General features: G+C 30.7%; 1 protein-coding gene across 3 annotated transcripts; it reads right to left on the bottom strand.

Moving 5' to 3' along the window:
• Positions 1-17045: 17045 nt before the first annotated feature.
• Positions 17046-22317, bottom strand: LOC109817584 (transcription factor bHLH121). Of its 3 annotated transcripts, none has more exons than XR_014428428.1 (5): positions 19868-22085; positions 18256-18383; positions 17693-18160; positions 17379-17613; positions 17046-17299 (listed from the first exon to the last, which is right to left on the bottom strand). XR_014428428.1 is itself a non-coding variant. In XM_020382863.3 (5 exons), exons 2-5 carry the CDS (start codon positions 19965-19967, stop codon positions 17461-17463), a joined length of 849 nt encoding a protein of 282 aa, XP_020238452.1. In that variant the 5' UTR covers positions 19968-19983; positions 22159-22317; the 3' UTR covers positions 17046-17460. The 3 variants fall into 3 exon arrangements, 2 of the variants coding, with proteins under 2 accessions (XP_020238452.1, XP_020238453.1); XM_020382863.3 differs by adding an exon at positions 22159-22317 and having other exon boundaries at positions 17046-17613; positions 19868-19983; XM_020382864.3 differs by having other exon boundaries at positions 17046-17613; positions 19868-22084.
• Positions 22318-23736: the final 1419 nt, after the last annotated feature.

Raw genomic sequence — 23736 nt, 5'->3', positions numbered from 1 at the left:
TAAGATAGAACATCAGAAACTTTCAGGACTACTTCAGCCTTTGAGTATACCCGAGTGGAAGTGGGATAGCATTTCTATGGATTTTGTAGTTGCTTTGCCTAGGACTAGGAGAGGGCATGATTCCATTTGGGTTATAGTTGATAGATTGACTAAGAGTGCACATTTCTTACCTATTAACATTAGGTATTCTCTAGAGAGATTGGCTAGACTGTATATTAATGAGATTGTGAGATTGCATGGGATACCATCTAGCATAGTGTCAAACAGAGACCCTAGATTCACCTCTAGGTTTTGGGAGAGCCTACAACGAGCTTTGGGGACCCAACTTAGACTTAGTTCAGCTTACCACCCTCAAACTGATGGTCAGACTGAGAGGACTATTCAATCTTTAGAGGATTTTCTTAGAGCTTGTGTGTTGGACCAAGGGGGTAGTTGGGATAGTCTTTTACCTTTGATAGAGTTTACCTATAATAATAGTTACCACTCTAGTATAGGTATGGCACCTTATGAAGCCTTGTATGGTAGGAGATGTAGGACCCCTTTGTGTTGGTGCGAGCCTGGTGATAATGTTATCTTAGGACCTGAGATTGTGCAACAAACCACTGATAAGGTTAGATTGATACAAGAGAGGATGAGGACAGCTCAGAGTAGACAGAAAAGTTATGCTGACAGGAGGAGAAAGGACTTGGAATTTCAAGAAGGTGACCATGTGTTCTTGATTGTCACTCCGTGGACTGGGGTTGGCAGGGCATTGAAATCCAGAAAACTTACTCCTCGATTTATTGGTCCTTTCCAAATTCTAAAAAGAGTTGGTAGTGTTGCCTACCAAATTGCTTTGCCTCCTAATCTGTCAAATCTCCATGATGTTTTCGACATTTCCTAACTTCGGTAATACATCCATGATCCTTCGCATGTGATTGAGTCGAATCATCTTGAGGTTAAGGAGAACCTAACTGTGAAAGCTACCCCGGTGAAAGTCGAGGATCGAATGGAGAAGCAACTTAGGGGAAAGGAAATTCCTTTGGTGAAAGTTATCTGGGGAGGAGCTACACCTGAAAGTGCTACTTGGGAGCTAGAAGAGAAGATGAAAGCGTCATATCCATTTTTATTTGCTTCAGGTAATTTCGAGGACAAAATTTTTTAAAAGGAGGGGAGAATTGTAACACCCTAGTTTTTATTTCATTTTTATTTTATTTTATTGAGGGTATTTTGGTAATTTTTATAAATGTATAGGGGTGATTTAGTAGCTTGGAACGGGATGTTCCATAATTAGAACGAGCCGTTCCAAACACCAAAATGTATGTGAGTTAGTAGCCCAGAACAGGCCGTTCTCAAATTAGAATGGGTTGTTCCGGACTAGTAAAAACTACCTTTAACTCTAAGTGGGAACGGGCTTGGAATGGGCCGTTTCCAAAATATGGTCGTTGTGAGTAATAAATGCACACCAGAACGGGCCGTTCTGGTTTGAGAACGAGCCATTCTGGATGTGATTTTTACCCATGATTTAAGGGTCTAGAACGGCCCGTTCCGGCGAAGCCTGATGCCTATAAATTAAGCTCTCTGCCACTCCCAAAAAGCACACCTCTCATTTTCTGATTTCTTTTCTTCTGTTCTCTCTTCTTTCCCTCTACTTTCTGCTTCAGACCGAGGGGAACCCAACGAGGGAGACCAACCAGATCTTGTGTAGGTTCAGCTTCTACATATCCAAGTATAGGGGAAAAGGGAATTATTTATAGTAGAGTTACATGAAGGAATTAGATAGAGGAAGAGTCCCTTAGGATTATGAGTAATTTTACAATTATTTCTGTTTGGAGAATTATTGGTCTTATGTGATTCTGTATGAATTTAGGATTATGAATATATATTTAATATGTAAGAATGATGATTTGGGAGAGAGAATGAAATTACAGAAAAGTGCCTGTAAGTTAGGTTGTGAAAAATTGGATGATTTCTGTTTGAGGAATTGATGATCCTATTAGATTCTGTATGTGTTGAGGATTATAAATATGCTAATAATTTGTAAGAATGATGATCTGGAAGAGAGAACGAAATTGTAGAAAAGTGTCTGTGAGCTAGGTTTTGGAACAATTGGGGGTTTTACTGTTTATGTTGAAATTATATTAAGTTGATAATTCCGTTGAGTAATATATTAATTTATGAATGTTATTGTTATATTACTTGATAAAAATTGATGATTTAAATGTGAATTGCTTGATGTGTATGAAACCCATTGTTTTGGACTCATTTGATGTGTGTATGGAATTGAGCTATGAGATGAGATGTATGGATGTGAATATGATTATGATTGTGGTTCCTCACACTAATGACTAGGGATGGCACTGCCCCTGGGTAAGTGATGCTACAGGGAGGGTGTGACCCTGGCATGGTGTGGGATGAGTAAGACAGTTAACACGTATCACTTATGTCAAATATGGCAATCATGGCATAGGGTTAATTGTAATAGATTGTGTGGATTGTGGTTCCTCACATCAATGACCAGGGATGGCACGACCCTTGGGTAAGTGATGCTACAGGGAGGGCGTGACCCTGGCATGGTGTGGGATGAGTGAGGCAATTAACCCGTATCACTTATGTCAGTTGTGGCGTAGCTTTGGCATAGTGTTAATTGTAAGATTGTGTGAATTATGGCTGTGAAAATGATAATGTTAATTGCAAGATTTGAGATGAATGGGTGTGATTGCAAATTATGAAGTGAAAATGATGCATGATTGATAGAGTTATGATATATATAGAAATGCTTGTAAATATTTCATTATGTAATGAGATTACATTATTGTGTGTTTGTATGTTCTTTACATATGGATGTTTTCTTTTCTTACCGTACAAATTGTGGATGTTTTAGGTGAGGAAGATCCTGCTACGAGTGGCATCTAGAATGTCAACGGTTGAATTGTGGGTATGCTCTGATATTGTGACATCGGGGCAGAGGATTTTTAGAACATAGGATTTTATATGGATTTGGACTTGTAAATATTATTTTTGAAAACAATTTGTAAACTCTTGCGTTTCATTTTTATTATTGTGGTTATTGAAGAATAATTTTGAAGATTCTTATGTGAACCCTTTTATCGAAATTGAAAAATTTATTTGTAAGTTTTCATTATTACAATATATGTGTTGGGGGTAGTAAGGGTATCACATCCCACACAAATCCATCAAAGCATATGGATTGAGTTCCCTTGCAAATACCACGCTAATTCCTCGCAAAACCTTCACAACATATCTTTTGAGTTTCCTTGCGAATCCTTCGCTAATATCTCGCAAAATCTTCCCAATTTATCTATATATATACATTATTCTCTCACGAATCCCTGTAGATATGTCACTTAATTTGATATTTTAAATAAATCTAAATCAACTACATAATTTTTTTTTCAATTGGACATGATTTAAAATAAAAGTTGCATGTAACAATATCTCTTACAAAACCAAATTGTTAAATGTCTTACAAAATCCAACTTGTGCATACTATCTTAAAGAAACTCAAACTAATCAATGTCTTACAAAAAGAAAAGTCAAATAACGAGTTATCCTAAATAGTAATCAACCTAAACTAGTAAAATCATCATCTCGTCCTTGATCCTCCCTATGTTGGTTGGTTGATGGTGTTTTGATGGTTAAACTGCCTGAATTATTTGTCTCATCATCTCTGGTAATTGTGTTTGTAAAAAAGAGGCCAATGCATTATTTATAACTGTAGTGACCGATTCTTTTGTCATAGGTGTAAGATTTGTAGAGGAACTTGCAACCTCTGGAGATAAAGCTTGGGTAGAGCTACTAGTTCCAAGATCCAAGCTATGTCCCATGCCATGAACTGTTTTCTTCTTGTTTTCACCTGTAGCTTTTAACCAAAGATCATAATCAATTACAGGATGAGATGAAGTGTATTCTCCATATTTTTGTGTCATTGATTCTTCATATGTTTCCTACAAATAATAAACAAAAAAAAATAAGTGAAATAGCAAGAGGTTAAAAAAGTACATAATCAATCTTAAAATACAATATAACATGCAATAAATTTCTTTGCCCTAGTTGAGACAAATTCACCATCATTTTTTTTGTGAACTTTGTTATACACTTCACGATAAGAAACAAGACGATTCTATTGTGCCTCCTGTAAAAAGATTACAATACAAATTGTAAGTAATGAAATTTACCAAAGAAACTCATTAATTTTCAAAACCTTCAACTTTCACAACTTGTTAAAGAATTAAAAAACAACTGCACTTAAAAAAATCCATGGGTAAAGAAAATTTTTAAAGACATCGTTAATAACACAATTTTAATTGTAACAAATTCCAAATATTAGCTAAATTAATAAATCTAAAAAACAAGTAACTTTTACCATGGATTATCTAAGTAAAACAATTATATTAGAATAGGAATAAAGCAAACATCACTCATTAATTATTGACAAAATTCAATATGATTTGATTACCATAATTTTTTTGTGTTGCCCGAAGCTTCTTGAACCTCCTGTGTGCACCATTGTTTCAGGCTGGACAGCCCTGTTTTGTCTTCCAGCAACAGATTTCTTTTGCCATTCTGGTGTCTTCTAAATGTCGATCAACTCGTTCCATATTTCAACTTTCATCCCTCTAGGCTTGTGAGCCTTTAAATCCTCATAATTTCTTGAGTTTGCTACTTTTATTTCTTTATCCCTGTCTTTACACAATTGATCAGAATACCTATCCATGCATGTTTTTTCCCAAACTTCCCTCGCCATCACACGATCATATTCTGATGCAAAACGATATTTTTCCTGCAATAATACAACTGGAGTAAAAAAAATAGTTGTTGATATAATGATATAATATATAATACTATTAGATTAATTACTTACCTTAAAATCATTAAATAACATTTCTTTCATTTCAGGGCAATAACTTTTCCAACCATCTGCAGCATAAGGCATCCTTGACATTACCTCAGAAATGATATAACGAGTAACAAATTGTTGAGCAAACATCTTCTTATAATTCAATTCAAACCACAAATAGTTCAATAACATGAATTTAAAGTATTAATCATAATCATTCATAAATTCAATTTTACTTACGGTTTAGAAACTGCCTCCACTGATATTATTTGCCTCCTATCAACTTTTACATTAGAATCTTCACTTGAAGGCACCATAGTAGGTTGTTGATTATCAGATGTTGGGATAGTATTTGATTCACTACCATTAATCAATGGGGTGGTATTAGATGATTTTCCACCACTAGCTAATGTACGACCACCATTAGCTAATGAACTAGTAGATCCATCACCTAGACAAACATAGTAAAGAAAAGTTAGTTTTTATCCATTGCATTTAAATAAATATAGAGTTAATAATTAAAATGTTATTCTAAAAGTGTACGAGGTGAGTGATGAGAAACATGTTGTGGTGGAGGATTCGAAGCAATTTGAGTGAGCTGATGGGGATTATTGGCTTGATTAACCCGACGCCCTTTTCCTTGAGTAGTTGGCATAATGATTACCTACATAAAGGAATAAAATGATCTAAAACAACAAAAAGTGATCATTTATATGGGAAATTAAAGTCATAAAGAACCACAAGTAATCAAATAAGGCAATACTAGTACCAATTAGAAACCTTTTTTATCTATTTCTTATTTTAACACTAAAAAATGAGTAATTATGTGTAATGTGTTGAAACTAAAACCTTTTAGAATATATTCATCACCTTTCAAAATCAAGTTGTTAATCATAACTAAATTCTGAATCATATAATTCCTCATCATCTATGAACTCGTTAATATCTTCAATCTCGTCATCTTCAATATCATCAATGAAGTGATCATGATGCAAGTTGTCCATTGGATGATGTATATCATTGTTGCCTACTTCTTCCATTGGAGTAATTCCATCAAACAATGGTATCATCTCATCGTGTATAACACTTTGGTGTGCTCTTACGGGTCCATCATCTTAATAATAATCAGTATAAGTTAGCTCATTTGATCCACCAAATTCATCATTTAATGTCTCAGCCATAAAAAGTTTTGGTCTAACTTTGCAAGCTGCCCACCATTCACCATTCATCATTATACGTGTTTTATATTTTTTTTTTTGGAGAAAAAGTAAATGTATTTTTTTCTTTACACAATCATGCAATATTTATTAATTATAGAAAATACATTAGTAGTAAAATAAATACTTTAAAAAGTAGTATTTCTTTTCACAACATTATAATAAAATTTTCATTTAAGATTTATTTATATATGATATAAATGTACTAAAATTACAATTGTATAAAAATAAAATAATATTTGAAAAAAAAAACTTATAAAAACGAAAAGTATTATAGCATACTAATGTGCCGAGAAAGAAGAAAGAGTTGTTTATTAAAAAGAAAACATACACACACACACATATATATATAATTTAATTTAATTTAATTTGCCTTCTCTCCATAACTCTCTCTCTCTCTCACTCTCTCTCTCTCTCTATATATGTATATATATATATAGAGAGAGAGAGAGAGGGAGAGAGAGAGAGTTATGGAGAGAAGGTAAATTAAATTAAATTATTTTAAAAAAATGGAGTAAAAAAAAACATGTTGAGCAAAAAAGTTTTTGAAAAAATCGTGATACATGTTTAGAAAAAAAATTTTCTTTATATATAATATGATAATTAACAAATATCTTGATAAAATTGACTAATATATATATATATATATATATATACACATAAATATATATATATATATATATATATATAATTTATGCGTATTTTAATTTTTCAAATATTATATATGAAATATAAGCTAAATATTAATTTAGAGTTTTTTAATGTTGATCCTTCCAATTTTTTAAAATTAATTTTAATCCTTATAGGATTATCCTTTCTTAATTTCAGTTTCAATCTTTATAAAAAAAAATTCAAAGTTTAGTCAGTATAATTTTATATTTTTTTCTTTCTAATTTTTAGTTGTTAGTATGAAGTTACATGAACTAAAGTGAAAGAAAATTATAATATATATTTAAAGAACTAAAATTTGAAAAATGCATATTTATAAAGACAAAAATAAATTAAAATTTATAAGAACTAAAATTGAGAAAACATGAACTTACAGAGACTAAATTCATATCTAAATCAAAATAAACAAAAATATTTTAAATTATCAAAATTAAGAAAACAAAACATATGTAACAGCCCATTTTTCGTGGGCCAAAGGCCCAATTCGTGGCCCAGAACGGGCCGTTTCAATTTTGAAACGGGTCGTTCTGGAATAGTGATATGGCCAAAATTGTAGAAGTAGAACGGGCCGTTTTGATGGGAGAACAGGTCGTTCTGGTTTGGAGAACGGGTCGTTCTGGAAGCAGAACGGGCCGTTCTGGAAGCAGAACGGGCCGTTCTGCTGGGTTTGAGAACGGGCCGTTCTGATTTGGGAACGGGCCGTTCTAGTTGAAAAATTTACGTGGGTTTGAAGGGCCCAGAACGGGCCGTTCCGATTTTGGAACGGGCCGTAGTGGTAGGTGGGCGAAAAATCCTATAAATAGGCCTCAAATCCTCTCATTTCTACACACCTCTCATTCTCACTCTCTCTTCTCTTCTGTTCTCTCTTTCGTTCCTCTTCTTCTCTCTGAAGACCAAGAGGAACTCAAAGGATGAGGTTCTGCTCCAGTTTTAGTTCTGATCCTTGTTTAAGGAAAAAGAGGAGGAGGTTCTGCCCGAGTTCCTATTTATCCAGGTACGGGAAAAAATGGAATTATTTATATGTAGAGTTACATGAGGAAACTGGGTAAAGGAAGAACCCTTAGGGTTATGAGTAATTTTATAATTATTTCTGTTTGGAGAATTAATTGTCTTATGTGATTCTGTATATATTTAGGACTACGAATATATGATTTGTTTGTAAAAATTATGCTCTGGGAGAGAGAACGAAATTATAGAAAAGTGCTTGAAAGTTAGGTTTTGGGAAAAATTAGAGTATTTCTGTTTGAGGAATTAATGACCCCATTAGATTCTGTATATGTTGAGGGTTAGAAATACATATTTAGTTTGTAAGAATGATGATCTGAGAGGGAGAACGAAACGGTAGAAAAGTGCTTGTGAGCTAGGTTTTGAAATAATTAAGGGTTTTATTGTTTATGTTGATAATTCCATTGATTATTATTACATTTATGAATATTGTATTAAATTGGGGAATTAATTGAGTTGTATATTATTGTTATAATGAGTACTCATGGTGAATTGTTTGATGAGTATGTGAATTGTTGTATGGATGTGAATTGCTTGAGGGGTGTGTAAATCCTTGTTTTGTTAGACTTATCTGTTGTGTATATGGAATTGTGTATGTGATATGAAATTGAGCTATGTGATGAGATGTTGTATGGATGTGATTATGATTGTGATTGTGGTTCCTCACATTAATAACTAGGGATGACACGGCCCCTGGGTAAGTGGTGCTACAGGGAGGGCGTGACCCTAGCATGGTGTGGGATGAGTAAGACAGTTAACACACACCACTTATGTCAATTATGGCAGCCCTGACATAGGGTTAATTGCAAGAGATTGTGTGGATTGTAATGTGATTGTGGTTCCTCACACTAAAGGATCAAGGATGATACGAACCCTGGGTAGTTGATGCTTCAGGGACAAGCGTACTCCCGGATGATCAGGGATGATACGAACCCTGGGTAGGTGATGCTTCAGGGACGAGCGTACTCCTTAATGACTAGGGATGGCACGGCCCCTGGGTAAGTGATGCTACAGGGAGGGCGTGACCCTGGTTTGGTGTGGGAGGCAATTAACCCGTATCACTTGTGTCAGATGTGGCGAGGTCTTGGCATAGTGTTAAATTGTAAGATTGGTGTGAATTATGGATGTGAATATGATATTGTAAATTGTAAGATTGGTGTGAATTATGGATGTGAATATGATATTGTAAATTGTAAGATTGGTGTGAATTATGGATGTGAATATGATATGTTAATTGTAAGATTGGTGTGAATTATGGATGTGGATATGATATTGTTAATTGTAAGATTGACATGAATTATGGATATGAAAATAATGTTGTTAATTGTATAATTGGTGTGGATTATGATGGACTGAGATATGTATATGAAATGAGATATGTTAAATGTGAATTGAGATGTGAAGATGATGAATGATTGATTTATATAAATATATATATATATATATATATATATATATATATATATATATATATTTTATCAAATAATGAATTATGATGAGATTGTATTGTGAGGTGTTTGTATGTATTTTGCATATAGATACTTTCTTTTATCACCGTACAAACTGTGGATATTTTAGGTGAAGAAGATCCGGCTACGAGTGGCATCTAGAATGCCAACAGTTAAATTATGGGAATGCTCTGATAGTGTGACATCGGGGCAGAGGATTTCTAGGACAGAATATTTGTATGGATTTGGTATTGTAATAAATGATTTTAAAATTGTAAACTCTTAAATTTTACCTTTCAAGTTTTATTTTTCAGTCATTTTCTTATATTGAAGAAAGAACAGTTTTGAAGTTTTATGTGAACCCTTTTACGAACCCTTTGAAAGTTTATTCTTCTTAATTAAATTATATTATATATGTGTTGGGGTAGTAAGGGTGTCACAACATACACGAACTAAATTCATATTGTAAACATATAAATTATATTTAACATTTAAGATGATATATATATCTCTGTGTGTGTGTGTGTGTGGGTGTGGGTTTTAAAAAATATATATGAGTGAAAATTCGGTTACTTCAAAAGTAACTCTTAAAAGAGTTATTTAATGAATGTAATTACGTTATATATTGAATTTCTTATTAAATAAATTAAGTCTAAAAATTTGTATATACTTTATCTTTTAATCAATAATTTTATTTAATAGATAATGTTAGATAATATTTAATAATTTTTAAAATTAATATTAGATAATATTTAATAATTTTAAAAATATTTTTAATATTCAATAATCAAAGAAATGAAGAGATAACAAACAAGATAAAAAATATATAAGTAAAATAAAAAGAAAAAAAATATGAAAAATTTCAAATTCTTACTTTTTTGCGAGAATTTGAAATTCTACTATTTCAAGAAATTTTATAAATACTTGAATTTCAAATTCTTTATAAATTCTTCATCCAAACAACTTATTTCACCTCAAAGAATTTGAAAATTTTCAAATAAATGAATTACTCCATTTAAATTACCCATCCAAACACACTATAAAGCAATTTGCAAGGGATTTATTCTCTAAATTTGCGAGGGATTAACAAAGAAACTTTTCCCTCACTAATTTGCGACGGCTTTGCGAGACATTTGCGAGGGCTATACTTATAACTCATTAGCGAGGGATTTGCGACGTTTGTGAGGGCCTAAGTTCCTCGCTAAATAAACATTAACTTCAGCGACAGATGTGCGCAAAGATAAAGATTGGTCGTAGAATGTTCCTATTTAGCGAGGGATATAAGTCCAAGCTATTTGCTTGCTAATTAGAGAGGGATTAGAGAGGAACTATGTTCCTCGCCAGTCCCTCGCTAATTAGCGAGCAAATAGCTTGGGTTTATATCCCTCGCTAAATTCCCTCACTAATCCGCGAAATTCTTGTGGTGGAAAACTTGCTTTGGAACCGGATTGATGTTGATTCCTCTTCAAGCTTCTCCCTAGATCTTTGGCTCCTTGATTCTTCTCAAGCTTCTCCAAGGTTTCCAATGGAAGAGAAGCCTTGGATTTCACCAAGGTTGGTGAAGAACACCCTTCAAGAGGCACCACTCCTTGGAAGAAAGATAAGCCCCTTCAATCCTCACCACACTCTTCTATGAAAAGGATAAGAGGATTGTATGAATATCAAAGAGTTTTAGACTTTTATAAGAGAGAAATTGGCTGAACAACTTCGAAATTCACTCTCATATATTTCAAAAAGTGATTACAAAAGTAAGAAAAAGGTTTATATAGGGAAAGGGAAACTTATGGTTCAAGCTAGGCTAACTATGGTTCAAGAGAACCATGGTTAGCTTAGCTTGACCTTCCTAGATGGTTTAGGAGGCTTGTGGAGCAAGCTTCTAACTTAGAAGCTTAGGAAGCAAGCTAAGTTAGAAGCTTGTAGCACAAGCTTCCCAAGTGTACAAGTCAACTAAGCAATTCGGCCAAAGGAAGACAAGCTAGGCAGCCCACTTGTTTTTCCATATTTAATCCAATCCAAAAACTTGGAGTTGGTTTAGTTAGGTTCACCATATAATGGTAAGGCCTAGCTAAATCAATTCCTTGGAAAATATGGAGCAAAACAAGCCCAATATGTAAAATTTAGTCTAGGCCCAATTCTGGCTCAATTACTAGTTACACCTACACACCTTGCTATTTGTCACCCCACTTCTACTACTGAAAAATACGAAAATAAATGACCCTTAATACAAGGTCAAATGGAGCAAAAGTCTCCAATTAACATAACGTAAATTCCTAAAGGATAACCTAAAATAAAAGAAAGAAAGTGTCTCACAAATACAAAGCATCTATGTTACCTTCATAATCATTGTTATAAGGTTAAGTCTGGAGAGTTCTATCTGAAAAGAAATACTTGATTGAGTCTGGAAAGGCTTGTTTGAAAAAAAAAAATACTTGGTTATCAAGGCTCGAGAGACTTGTTGTGAAAAAATACTTGGATAGTTGTTTGAAGAGACAAATCAAAGAATACTTAAGATTTGAGTTTGAAGTAACTTGTTGAAAGAATACTTGTATCTTTGTTGAAAGATAGTAGAATTCAATCTGTTTGAATTAAGAATTAGATGTAGTATCGGTAATTGAGACAAACTAGTACAAAAATATCTAGTATTTCATCTTACTTCTCTTCACACTCTATCTGACTAGCGTTCTTATTTTGCTATAAAAAAGTAGTTTATCTTTTTTCTCCACATGCTTTAATTAAGCAAATATTTTATGGTTAATATTATATTTCTTAAAAGTAAAATTCACTATTTATAATGGTTGTACGGTGGAGATTAATTCTCATGAAATGAAACCATGTTCTCAATGGCTTTTTGAAAACTAGAATTTCTTTTTTCTATTATTTTGTTTAGTTTTTCTTTTTGAATAGTGACTAACGTCTCACTGGATTTGTCTACCTACCGTCCACTTGAATGTGTGATTATTTACGAGTGAAAATGTGGTTAATTTTACTTTATATGTGATTAACAGTAAATAAATATATAGAATTATTGATATGATTAATAAGTGTAAATTAAGTTATTCTCCTTTAAAATATAAAAGTATTATGTTATTTTTTTATGTTAAAATATATAATTTTATTAATTTAACTTAATATCGTTAATATAAATTACATTTTCCTCTTTTAAGAGAAATATGTATCACATTATTCATCCTTTTTATGTTAAAATATAAAATAAATTATACTTTTATTCTTTAGAAATACAAGTACTATATTATATACTCCTATAATATTAACTTAACATAGCTAAAGAATAATTATTATAAATTTTTTTAAAATACTTCTAATTTAATTATTCATAAAAATACTTTTATTTAAAATATATTTTAAAATACATTTAGTTCATCCTCAATCACTCACTTGATTAAAATTTTTTAAAATATACAATTAAATTTAAAATAAATTATATATATACAACACTTTTATATATACATCAATATATATAATATACGTTAACTTATATATATATATATATATATATATATATATATATATAATTATTAAAATTTGTAATAATTATATTTTTATTTAATAATAGATTTTTAATATAAATATATTTATTTAAAAAAGTATTTAATATACATATTTTATTATTAAATTATTTAAATAGAATAAATAATATATTATCATAAAATAATAATTTATTTAGATATTATTAAAATATTATATTAGTAACATTAGTTAAATAATGTTTTAATACTTATATATTAAATTTAATACATGTAATTAATACTATATAATGAAAATATTATTTTAATTAAATATTTATATAAAAAAATATTACATTAATTACATAGATTTAATAATATCAATTTTATTTTACTTATATAAATATATTATTTTTATTTTGACATATAACTTTAAAAATATTTAGTAAAGATAATAATGAAATTCTTTTTGTAAGATATATAATTAATTTTAGCAAAATTTATAAGTTTTAAAAATAATAATTTAATATATAAACAAAAAGATAAATTATTAAAGTGTAACATATTTGAATTTGTTAAGAGAGGGTGGTATAATATTTTGTCTATGAAAAAATATTAGTATAAAGAGTATTTTGCTAATAATTTTTTTATCGTAACGGTAGTTGACGAAACTTTAACAAATTTTTTTAAAAAATAAATAAAATATCATATATTGAAATTTGTCAAAAAAAAATTCTATAAATTCTATAATTTTTAACATAATAGAAAAAGACAGTGTAATATTCAAACCTCTTAGAAAAGTATAATTTACTCTTAATAATAATTAATTATCAAATAAAATTAATCACCATTAGATATTTCGATAACTTTGTAATATTATTAACATTTTAATAACCTCAACACTATTAATCACTTATCAATAATTTTATAGAATCCCTTTAACTAATTTTGAGATAAAGTTAATCATATGTGTCAATCAATATTCTCATCACACTATTAACCATTTGAGGACAAAGTTAATTACTTAATCAGCCACATCAATAACTGTATCCAATCTTTATTTACTTTTAATCACTTAAGAAATAAAATTAATCATATTTATATAATTAGTTAACTATTCATGCTGAGTAGATGTGGGGTGTTTAAATATGATGTGCATTACTCTTATTTATTTATTTATTTATTATTATTATTATCATATAATTATAGTTCGTTTTGAGCTATTGTCTATGTAGGTCCTACCGAACTGTCACCACATGCCAAAAATAGTGGCGTTGAAGATATAATATCTCACCTTATTTCCCTAGTAATTTTGGTTAATCATTTCTACATTTTCAAATGTTTTTGATGACGAAATCCAATTACCCTTGTTTCATTATGTTGTTTTGTTGCTTTTCTTTTCACAAGCTGCAATCACACTTTTTTGGGGAAAATATTACTTTTTTATGCGAACAGTGTGCTCAACCTTCGAATATATAGTTCGATATTGTTCTTTTGGGTGAAAAATTGGTATCAATTTAATTTAGACTCTCCTTACTAGGAATTATTATTTAATTATGACTGTATTCATAACATTTTGAATAAACATTCACATCAATGCTTCATGATGAGTCCAACATTTTAGTCCTAGATATCTTGAAAATTATGGTTAGTTTTTTTTTTCTTTTCCTATAACTTCATTCAATATAAAATTATACTAACTTTCACCCTTTAATGACCCACCAAGAATTAAAAAAAATAAATAAATAAACACGTGATTTGCATAACTTTACATTAAAAGTAAATAAATAAAAATTATATTTTAAACTAAAAATTGTTAACTCAAGTAGTTTGATTTTTTAACTAAAAACTAGAGTTCGATCCCCGGTATAAACATAAAATCTTAAATAAAAATGCTACTTTATTCATATAGAAATTGACCTAGTTAAATTGTTGAGTTTTTCACTAGTGAAAAGATTAAATTAGTTTAGTACACGCATACACACGAGTTAATATTGACTATATACTTGCAATACAACACAAGCATGGTTAATATTATTTTCCGTAAAAGTAAAATTCACAATTCATTATGGCTGTAAGGTGGAGATTAATTCTCGTGAAATGAAAAACATGTTCTCATTAGGCTGAGAGAAAAAATCTGCAGTTGCATGTGAACAAGAACATAAAATTTGCAACAAAAACTGAAAGACAAGCTTAAACCTGTATATGTGTGGAGTCATAACATAGGACTACTTAATCAGATCTCCAAAGAGGTTCACACAAACCAACTAGAGTGAAATGAAGAGATACATAAGAAAGTAGCATAACTAACAGCATCAGCATCAAGATGGATACATTCCATGAGACACCACATTCTTCAAACGCATGAAGCCAAAGTTGAGTCTTCCACAAGTAGTAGAATATGAAATCAAGAAGAGTATGAAGAGGATGGGAGACAACATGAGGAGAAACTGAAAGTAAATGGCTGTGTAATTTGAGAGCCACAACAAGCTAAAGACAATGCTGAATATCACAACCAAATGAAAATTTGGGGAATGAGAAACTGTGGCCATGTTCTGCCCTGTGTATCCCTCCACATTCCTCTTTTTGGGATAGAACCACCCCATTTTTCCTCTCTTATTTCTTTCTCACTCAGTGAAACCTGCAGAACTAGACTGTATCATAAGCACACTAGTAGTAGATTGTCCACTAAGGTTTATATAAGAGTTGATGAGCTTCTGTTGCTTCATATGTTAGGTTGGATTTGGCATATATTCTTTGAGTGTCACTTTTATCTCTCTTTTTTTGATCTGTATCCTTTGCAAGTTTTGCCTGCCAGACTATTTTCTTCATGTACAAGGGTGAGAACAGTGGATAATCATTAGTACATTTCTACACACCTAAAGGCTAAAAAAGGGGGCCTCCTATCAAAGTGAATCTTAAACTTACTTACTCCTATCACCCTGGAGTTTCAGAAAGAAAAATGAACTTGAAGATGAAACATACTTTTCCATTTGGCTTTTTCAACAAGATTAGACAACCAAGAGAGTCTCAACGATTATTGGTAAAGCATATTTTTTCAGCATATATTAATTAATAATCCAACCATATAAGTACAATGTGTGTCAAAAAAAAGAAATATATATATATATATATATATATATATATATTTGCACTAATTAGACTATATTGGGAGAGTAGTATTCTTAACATGCAATGTGATTCAAATAATTTAATTTTTTAAAATGATTAAAATTAAATACTAGTGCAAATAATTTACGATTTGTTATAAAATTTTAAAATTTGTATGAGAAGCCTATCCATTTTTTATTTTATTTTTAAGGACCAAAATAAGTTTTCATCATATCAATTTTAAAATTGAATAATCACCCACTTTGGTCTTTCAATTTGGAAGACACTATCATATTAGTACTTGAAACTAAGAAATTGTCAAATAAATCCCTGAAAGTGCAAATTGATAATCACATTTGTCCAAAACTCAAAAAAATGAGTTACTAAAGTGATAATATTGATGATATATAGATAAAAATAAATATTGATGATATATATCTGAGAAGTAAAATAAAAATAAGTAATTAAATTTAAAGACTTATTTAACATTTTAAAAATTTATTTGATAATTTCTTAATTTCATGAACTTGTATGACAATAACTTCAAAGACCAAAGTGTGCTTTTTGGTAACGAATATGTCATCGATTGACTAGTAAATTTTATATTATTATTAACTATTCATCTCTTTTGAGTTTTACATGTTCACTTGTTGTCTAGTAACAAGAATCATATAACCTAAAAAATTGATTATATAATATGCAACACCCTCGCATAATACTTGAATTTTACTTGATGATTTACAACTATGAGCAGCTTTCATTGTACAATTTTTCTTTTGCATCTATGCAGAAGACGTCATTCAACTGCTACCGTTTAAACTAATACACAACATTATTTGGAGTCTAGATCTACATGGGGAAATGATAACCAGACTCTTTCTTATTTCTTTTCTTTTCCTTTTTTGTAAGGAGAACATTATTATTGTGTAAATATTGTGTACATGCTACTAAATAACCTGGGCTCATGTACCCCAAAAAAAAAAAAAGAATGTACCAAAAAGGTGACTATATTGTGTGAGGTGCATATAGCCAAATAAGGCGCATATACTGTATGAGCGAGAAATCGTGTGGAATCTCGATTTTACAAGTATAAAAATACAGAAATGAAATAGTTAAACGAGATGCAGAGTGAGCAAATGACCGTGTGTTAAGCCCCTGGTTTTACAAGTATGGACAAAACAATGGAATGATCAAACAAGTGCCTTCACTAGAGCTTTTAACAATCTAAGTTTATTTGCTTTCCAATTTCTTTGATTAGAATTAGCAAAACACAATATATATAGTTTCAGACTGGCACTAACTATATGAAATTGCATTGCTATCAATTGATGCATGTAATGTACAATTCAAAGTTATAGGCAACTCATTACATGATACAAATCGTTAGCTCACTGAATTGTATTGAATCATGCAACTCTAACAACTATGGAAGGATTTACAAACCTACACGTTAGCCACACTGGTCAGGTTGGTGATTTTCCAGCTGAAATTTCAAGTTTTGCCCCACAAGGAAAAGTTCATGTTTAGACTAAGTAGCATTTAAACCTACTTGGACCAAATTCTTAGTCAGGAAGGGATAACAGAAGTGACTTTTATTTTGGGGCAAGAACAGAATGACTTGTACCTCCAGAGTTGCAGCAGATGCACAACGAAAAACTTCATATTAGCTTCAAAGACACAAGAACTTCACTAAATTGTGTACTTTCTCATTCATTATCCTTTCTGCTAGCCACTACACTGCTTGATGAGCTATCCTGAACACTACGGGAAGAAGAGCATCTGCCTAATGAACTCCCTTCTGTACAGCTGTTTTCCCTCCTTGACAACTTGCTGGATTTTCTTTGTCCAGATGATAAATCCTGCAAAACAATTCTTAAATCTGATGTATCTTTTATCACCACTAATGGTTACAGGATTTCCTCAGAAAACAACACTAACCTGATCTGCAGATGATCCAGGAGTCTTCAACTCTAGGTCCGTAGTGACATCATTGGAATCCTCATTTTTTTCAGCCTTGCTCTCCCTGGATGATTTGCTCTTGGACTCTTGTTTTCCTGAAACATTGGACCGACCACCTGGATGAAGTGGAGGGGATACATACTGGGTGGATTGTTGTTCAACAAGGGTATTGGGGGCTATATAAGGAACAAAAGTTGAACAGGGGTTTGAGATGACTGCAGGATGTTGATTAGCAAAGAAGGGGAATGGCTGCATGGGAATTGTACCAGGAGGTACTGCCATTGGCACTGGAAACGGATATGATGGTGGAGCCATCATAACAGAATGATCCATTGCAGCCCATGGAAATATAGTCCTGAGCTGCTGCTGATACTGATTATTCAAGTTCTCAATATCCGATTTAAGAGAAGCCTTCTCTTCCCTGAGATCATTTTTCTCCTGAGTCAACTAAAAATTGAATGAAAATAAAATTATTTCCTTTTATTATTTTATGTCCCAAAAGTATCAAGGCAAATCTTCAAAGCAAGAAGAGAAAATATTACCTCACGAGATTCTTCATTTAGCGTAGCATATTCATCTTTGAGTTTACTAACTTGAGAAGTAAGGTCCTTCAGCAACTGAATTGTATCACCTAGAATGGTTGCTTTGTCATTTTTGGGCCTATCAGGGTCTGCATTTCACAAGCACCACAGGCAGGGAATGATTTAAGAGCATTGTGGTTTATTTGTTTTTAGCATTAAATGACTAACACATGAATATATTCCAAAGAATTGACAGGTATTTTATACAAATCAACAGCTATATGAATATGTAAAACCTCATGTAACATCTGCTACATGCTACATGTAGTTTAAAATTTAAATAATTAAAACTCTAACCAGGTTAGTTCAAAAACTAAGCTAAATGTTATATAAATATAAAAATTCAAATAAAGACTCCCTCTTTCTGAAGCAAAAATTTACAATTGCAGCTATAAAGTACTTTAAGGACAAACAAATACACTAACGAAATTACTACACTCAAAATATTAGATAAGTCATACACATTAATTGCCCTTCGATCTAAAATAAATAGACCTGATCTTTCTGTAATACTTCCAAAACGAATACTGTGAGACTGGGAAAAATAGTTCACAATCCAAATAATAAATCAATCTAAAGCATGAAGTTTAAGCTTTACAACTTATTCCCTCCTGTTTTTGTAATATTTTTCTTACATTTTAGCAGCCATATTTGATGGAGGCCCATGGGCCCAATCACTAGGGCTATGGTAAGGAGGTTGGAGGAGGAATGGGCCAATGATCAAGAAAAGTCCATAGTGCCTTTTAGTTGGGCTGTGCACTAAAGCCCATGTAGATTAGGGTTGGCCCATTGGGCTTGTAATTTTGTTTGTGGGCCTTGTATTTTGGCCAAGTAGTATAGGAAATTTGGGCTTTGTAATTTTTGACCATTTATAGGTTTAGGATTAAGCATGCACATGTGTAACTTCATTTTCATGTAATTTAAGTTACATTTGAAAAACATTTGAACCATGTGACCGGCCAAGTGGAGTGGCGCACATGGCATGACCCAAATGCTTCTCAAATACAAGCTAAATCACATCCAAATGAAGCAAGCACGTGGCCAGATCCAAATTTGAATTTTGAATTCAAATTTGGGCGCCTAAAGGTTAATTTAAACCATTCCATGGTTTATCTTAACCTTAGGTTAGTTTAGCTTCTCTAGTACTCTTCCTTAGCCTATAAATCTCCTTTGGCCGTGTAATTTGAATCACTTTGGAATTGAATGAGAATTTTATCTTCATTGAGATCTAAATTCTCTCTAGCCGGAGTCACCAAGGAGAGTCACTTCTCCACCTCGCCTTGAGCTTTCCTCTTTATAGTTCTAGGCACAAGCTTCTTCTACTTGGGAAGCTTGGTTCACCTTGTTCATCATTTCACTCCTTCTTGACCGAATCCAATCCTTGAAGATCCTCAAGGAACTACAAGAAAAAGTGTTCGGATTCTCCATGGAGTCTAAGCACACCAAGGCTCCATCAATATTATTCTCTAATTTTCATTTGTTATTAGAGCTTCTTTCCGTGAATTCCCTTGCCAGTTCTACAGAAGTATCAATATCTATTAATTTCCAATTGAGAAAGGGAAACTTGATTTACCTAAAACGTTACCCAGTTCTACAAACTGTTCATTAAGTCGATCCCTCCTTAACTTTTCTCGGTCAGCCTTTTGCGACTTTCTTGCAGCTGCACAATCCATTGGTTCAACTTCAGGCCTTTGGCAGTAGATGCATATGTTCAAAAAAGCAGAACAATTTAATCAAAAGTTAGATCATTCATTTCAGCTTTGGAAAATTATAAAACCAAAATTAACAGAAGAATGTAAGTTATATACTTCAAGGGAGTAAGTATTGTCATGTTCAAAAGTCATCAACAAAAAAATTTAATTGCAACACATTTTTCAGATTAAGGTATTTAATTACATAGAATTATAATCAACATTCTCAGTAACTAAGGTGACATTTGTATGATTAAACAAAATCTCATAGAAGAATCATTATTAGAAGCCATCAGAAACTTTTATTTTCTCCATTTATTTTAATATTTTAAGTTGTTCTATTGCTGCTTAAAGGATGAGATGGTCATATGTACATGTCAATATAGTCTATTACTGCATAGAGCCATTAAAATGTTATTAATGAAGAGACAAACCATTTAAATCATTATCAAGCAGTTCAATGACAAACTTGTTTTTATTTTCCTTATTCATATGTAGACTTATAAAATTCTCAACAGGCCAACACATAATATAATTACTCAGAATATCCTTACCATCAAAGCAAGCTCATGTAACTAGTACTGTTTCAAAATGTCTCATAATTTACAACTAATTAACCGCACAATATCCAGTTCAGATTGAACAAATTGACAATTTTAGTACAAAGAGAAATAGCCAGATACTTGTACGGAATCAAAGTAATGTTGGGGCTTGATCTCACATGTTTTGAGAAATAATGCTCAGACTTTTAAAACGAGGGAATGATAAAACTACGGGTGGGCATGATTTGATTTGGTATGATAAACTCAAATCAGCAAGTTTTGAACCAGTTTACATCAGGTTAAAGATCAGTCTTTAGCTTATAAACTGGTTTAAAACCAACATAGAACCAGTTTAACCTATGAAATAGATCAGACCAATTTTTCCATGTAACCAGTTCAAAAATTAATTAACAAAACAAGGAGAGCTGGTTCTTTCTGTAACCCGTTTGATATAGCCAGTGAAGGGCATTTTCTCTTTGTTCTGCAACATTTTTCAGAAGAATATTTATTTCTACATTCATGATCAATCACAACTAACTAAAATTGCAGGTGAAGTTGACTGAGACCAATCAATATGACTATCTTATCTACTCATAATTAAAAACTTTCGGAAGCCAAGACTTCTTTGCTTTGCAAACTTGTACTCTGCAGATGTCAGCAGAAGACCAATATGTAAATCCTTTGAGCTAAACACAGTACAAATGACCGAACAAGATCTATGAAAAAGTTATTTATTTAATGATTTTGTTATTCTTGAGCTAAACACAGTACAAATCAAACCCTAAGCAGTAAACATCAAATGCTATGGCCCCCACACCATGTATCAACATCAGATGAAGCCAAACATATGCTCTAAAAGGAGATTAACCTCTACAATATAAAACAATACCTACACACAAAGCAAGTAGTTCAACAAGTGCAATAATTGATCTAAGGTGGGATAGAGGGTAATTCCTTAATCACTTCACCTCTCTTGTTGGAAATTGATGGGGCATGAGGCAGTATACTTTTATCCTCCTAATACTATCCCTTTGCCCAGACTACTTTTCAAATTCGGAAGAACAATTACATGGTCATATTTTTTTAGAATTTGAGTTAGAAAATAAGGTCTTATAATGTAAGTAATATACTACATCATGCTCAATGATCCAAAGTATCTTAACAACTAGGTAAAGTCTCATTCAGAATCTTTCACAGCAGAGGCCTTCATATACTTAATCATATTCATATCCCAAATTGCTTTCTTCTCATAGTTCCCATTTATTTTGGTTTCCAACACTAACACCCCATGGACTTTGCTCTTAAGAAGTATCTCCCTTCATTTTAAAGTATCCACTACAAAACTTACTGTTATATTATATATATATATATATATATATATATATATATATATATACCGTGTATTTGTTGCCACCAGTAAATGAAATTCAAATAACACAATCTTCAATAACAATTTCCCCAACAACTACCATTACTGAGTAAAATCCCTAGATTTCATTTCAAAGATTGAAAATTTGAAAGTAGACAACATGGTAAAAAAAAAAAAATAAAAAAAAAAACTTGTGCACAGAATTGGAATAAAAAACTTCAATTGTTGGAAGGGATTGAAGAATCAAGGTGAGATATTTTACCTAGTTCTTATCTCTCTATCACTGATCCTTATCTTCAATTTTTGCTTCCTTTGGGAATCGTGGGAATCGTCGTGGTCCACTACGACGCCGTCTCAAAGAAAGAAAGGGAAAGCGAAACGATACTTTATTGTCTTGTCGTTTATGTTTAAACAAACGACGGTCGTATTTTTCGAATTATCTCTTTTCAGTTTGAAGTCATAAAAGACTCGCCGAAAAGCTGGATATTGAAATGAGATTCATTATTTAAATCCACTTATCAATGAGTTGTATCCTAACATACTTATTTTTAATATATTTTTTATTAGTTAAAAATTATTAAAAATAAAAAAATTAACAGATGAGCCATTAATAAAAGAATGCAAAACTACTAATTTTTTTTATTTTTTAATAAATTTCAGCTAATTAAAAAAAAGTATTCAAAAGAGTGCGAGAGAAAGTGTCATCTATTTTTTAAAGATTATTTATGAATGACAATACTTAACTATATTTTTAATATGATGTTTTTTAGAAAAACGTTAATTCTTAATTTTTAATTTTTAATTTTTAAATTAAATTTTAATATTTTTAAAATAATTTATTAAGAATTAAAAAACTTATATTACAATCTTAATTCTAAAATATAATTTATATAATAAAAATATTTATTTATTATAAATCTTAATTATAATATAATTTATATATTTAAAAATATTTATGTATGATGACATTTTTTATAAAATAAGATTTTATCTCAGGTATTATCTAAGTTAAAATATTTGTTATAATTAGATCATATAATAAGTAATAAATAAATTATAAAAATAAATCATTTAAGTAAAGAACTAAAATTAATATAAAATAATTGTATTATATGTTTTATAAGATAAAAATGCATAATAAATAGTTAGGTAATAATTCACAAATAGATTTAAGTCTTCTAAATTCAAAAAGTATGTCTTGAAAATAAAGTATAATAATAATAATAATAATAATAATAATAATAATAATCATAATAATAATAAAAATTACATGTAAAATTTACTATTGGCATTGTAATTAATTTTAAATTTTGTTATATATGTAGTTAATTTAATGATAATTTTCAATTGTTCTTCAGAAAATTAATAATTGCAAGTGTATTTTTATTTTTTAAAGTCTAAAATATAATTTCCTTATTTTAAATAAATTGAATCCAAATTTCATATATATAAAAAGTATTTATTTAAAATATATAAAAAAAATTTTAAATTTTTATATATTCTCAATATAAAAAAATATTATCAACTAATAAGGAATCATGACGTTTAAATTAAATATTGTTAAAATCAATAAATTTATCATGCCTAAGAATTTGTAATTGAATAATAATATTAAAACTCTTAATACTATGTGTGCATACAATATTTACTCTAAACATATTTTAAAACATATCTCTTAAAAGAGTTTTAATGATATCAGTGGACACTAAAAAATTATTTTAAGAGTTTATGGATAAAAACAAAGTTTCAAGAAATGAGTTGTATAAAAGAAATATATCTTGACATTTTTGTTATAAAGATCATCAAGAATAACAAGTGTCAAGTAATAGCCTTCATAATT

This window comes from Cajanus cajan, chromosome 8, assembly GCF_000230855.2.
Source record: "Cajanus cajan strain Asha chromosome 8, NIPB_CcT2T_4, whole genome shotgun sequence".
Classification (NCBI taxonomy): domain Eukaryota; kingdom Viridiplantae; phylum Streptophyta; class Magnoliopsida; order Fabales; family Fabaceae; genus Cajanus; species Cajanus cajan.
The sequence above is the reverse complement of the archived record's forward strand: the minus strand, read 5'-3'. Positions and strand labels throughout refer to the sequence as shown.

Coding starts and splice junctions, on each gene's coding strand:
- LOC109817584 (XM_020382863.3), bottom strand. CDS start 19,967: ATGGATTGTGCAGCTGCAAGAAAGTCGCAAAAGGCTGACCGAGAAAAG. Junction 18,384..19,867: donor AGAACTGGGTAACGTTTTAG/GTAAATCAAGTT, acceptor TGTGAAATGCAG/ACCCTGATAGGCCCAAAAAT. Junction 17,614..17,692: donor CTGGATCATCTGCAGATCAG/GTTAGTGTTGTT, acceptor ATTGTTTTGCAG/GATTTATCATCTGGACAAAG.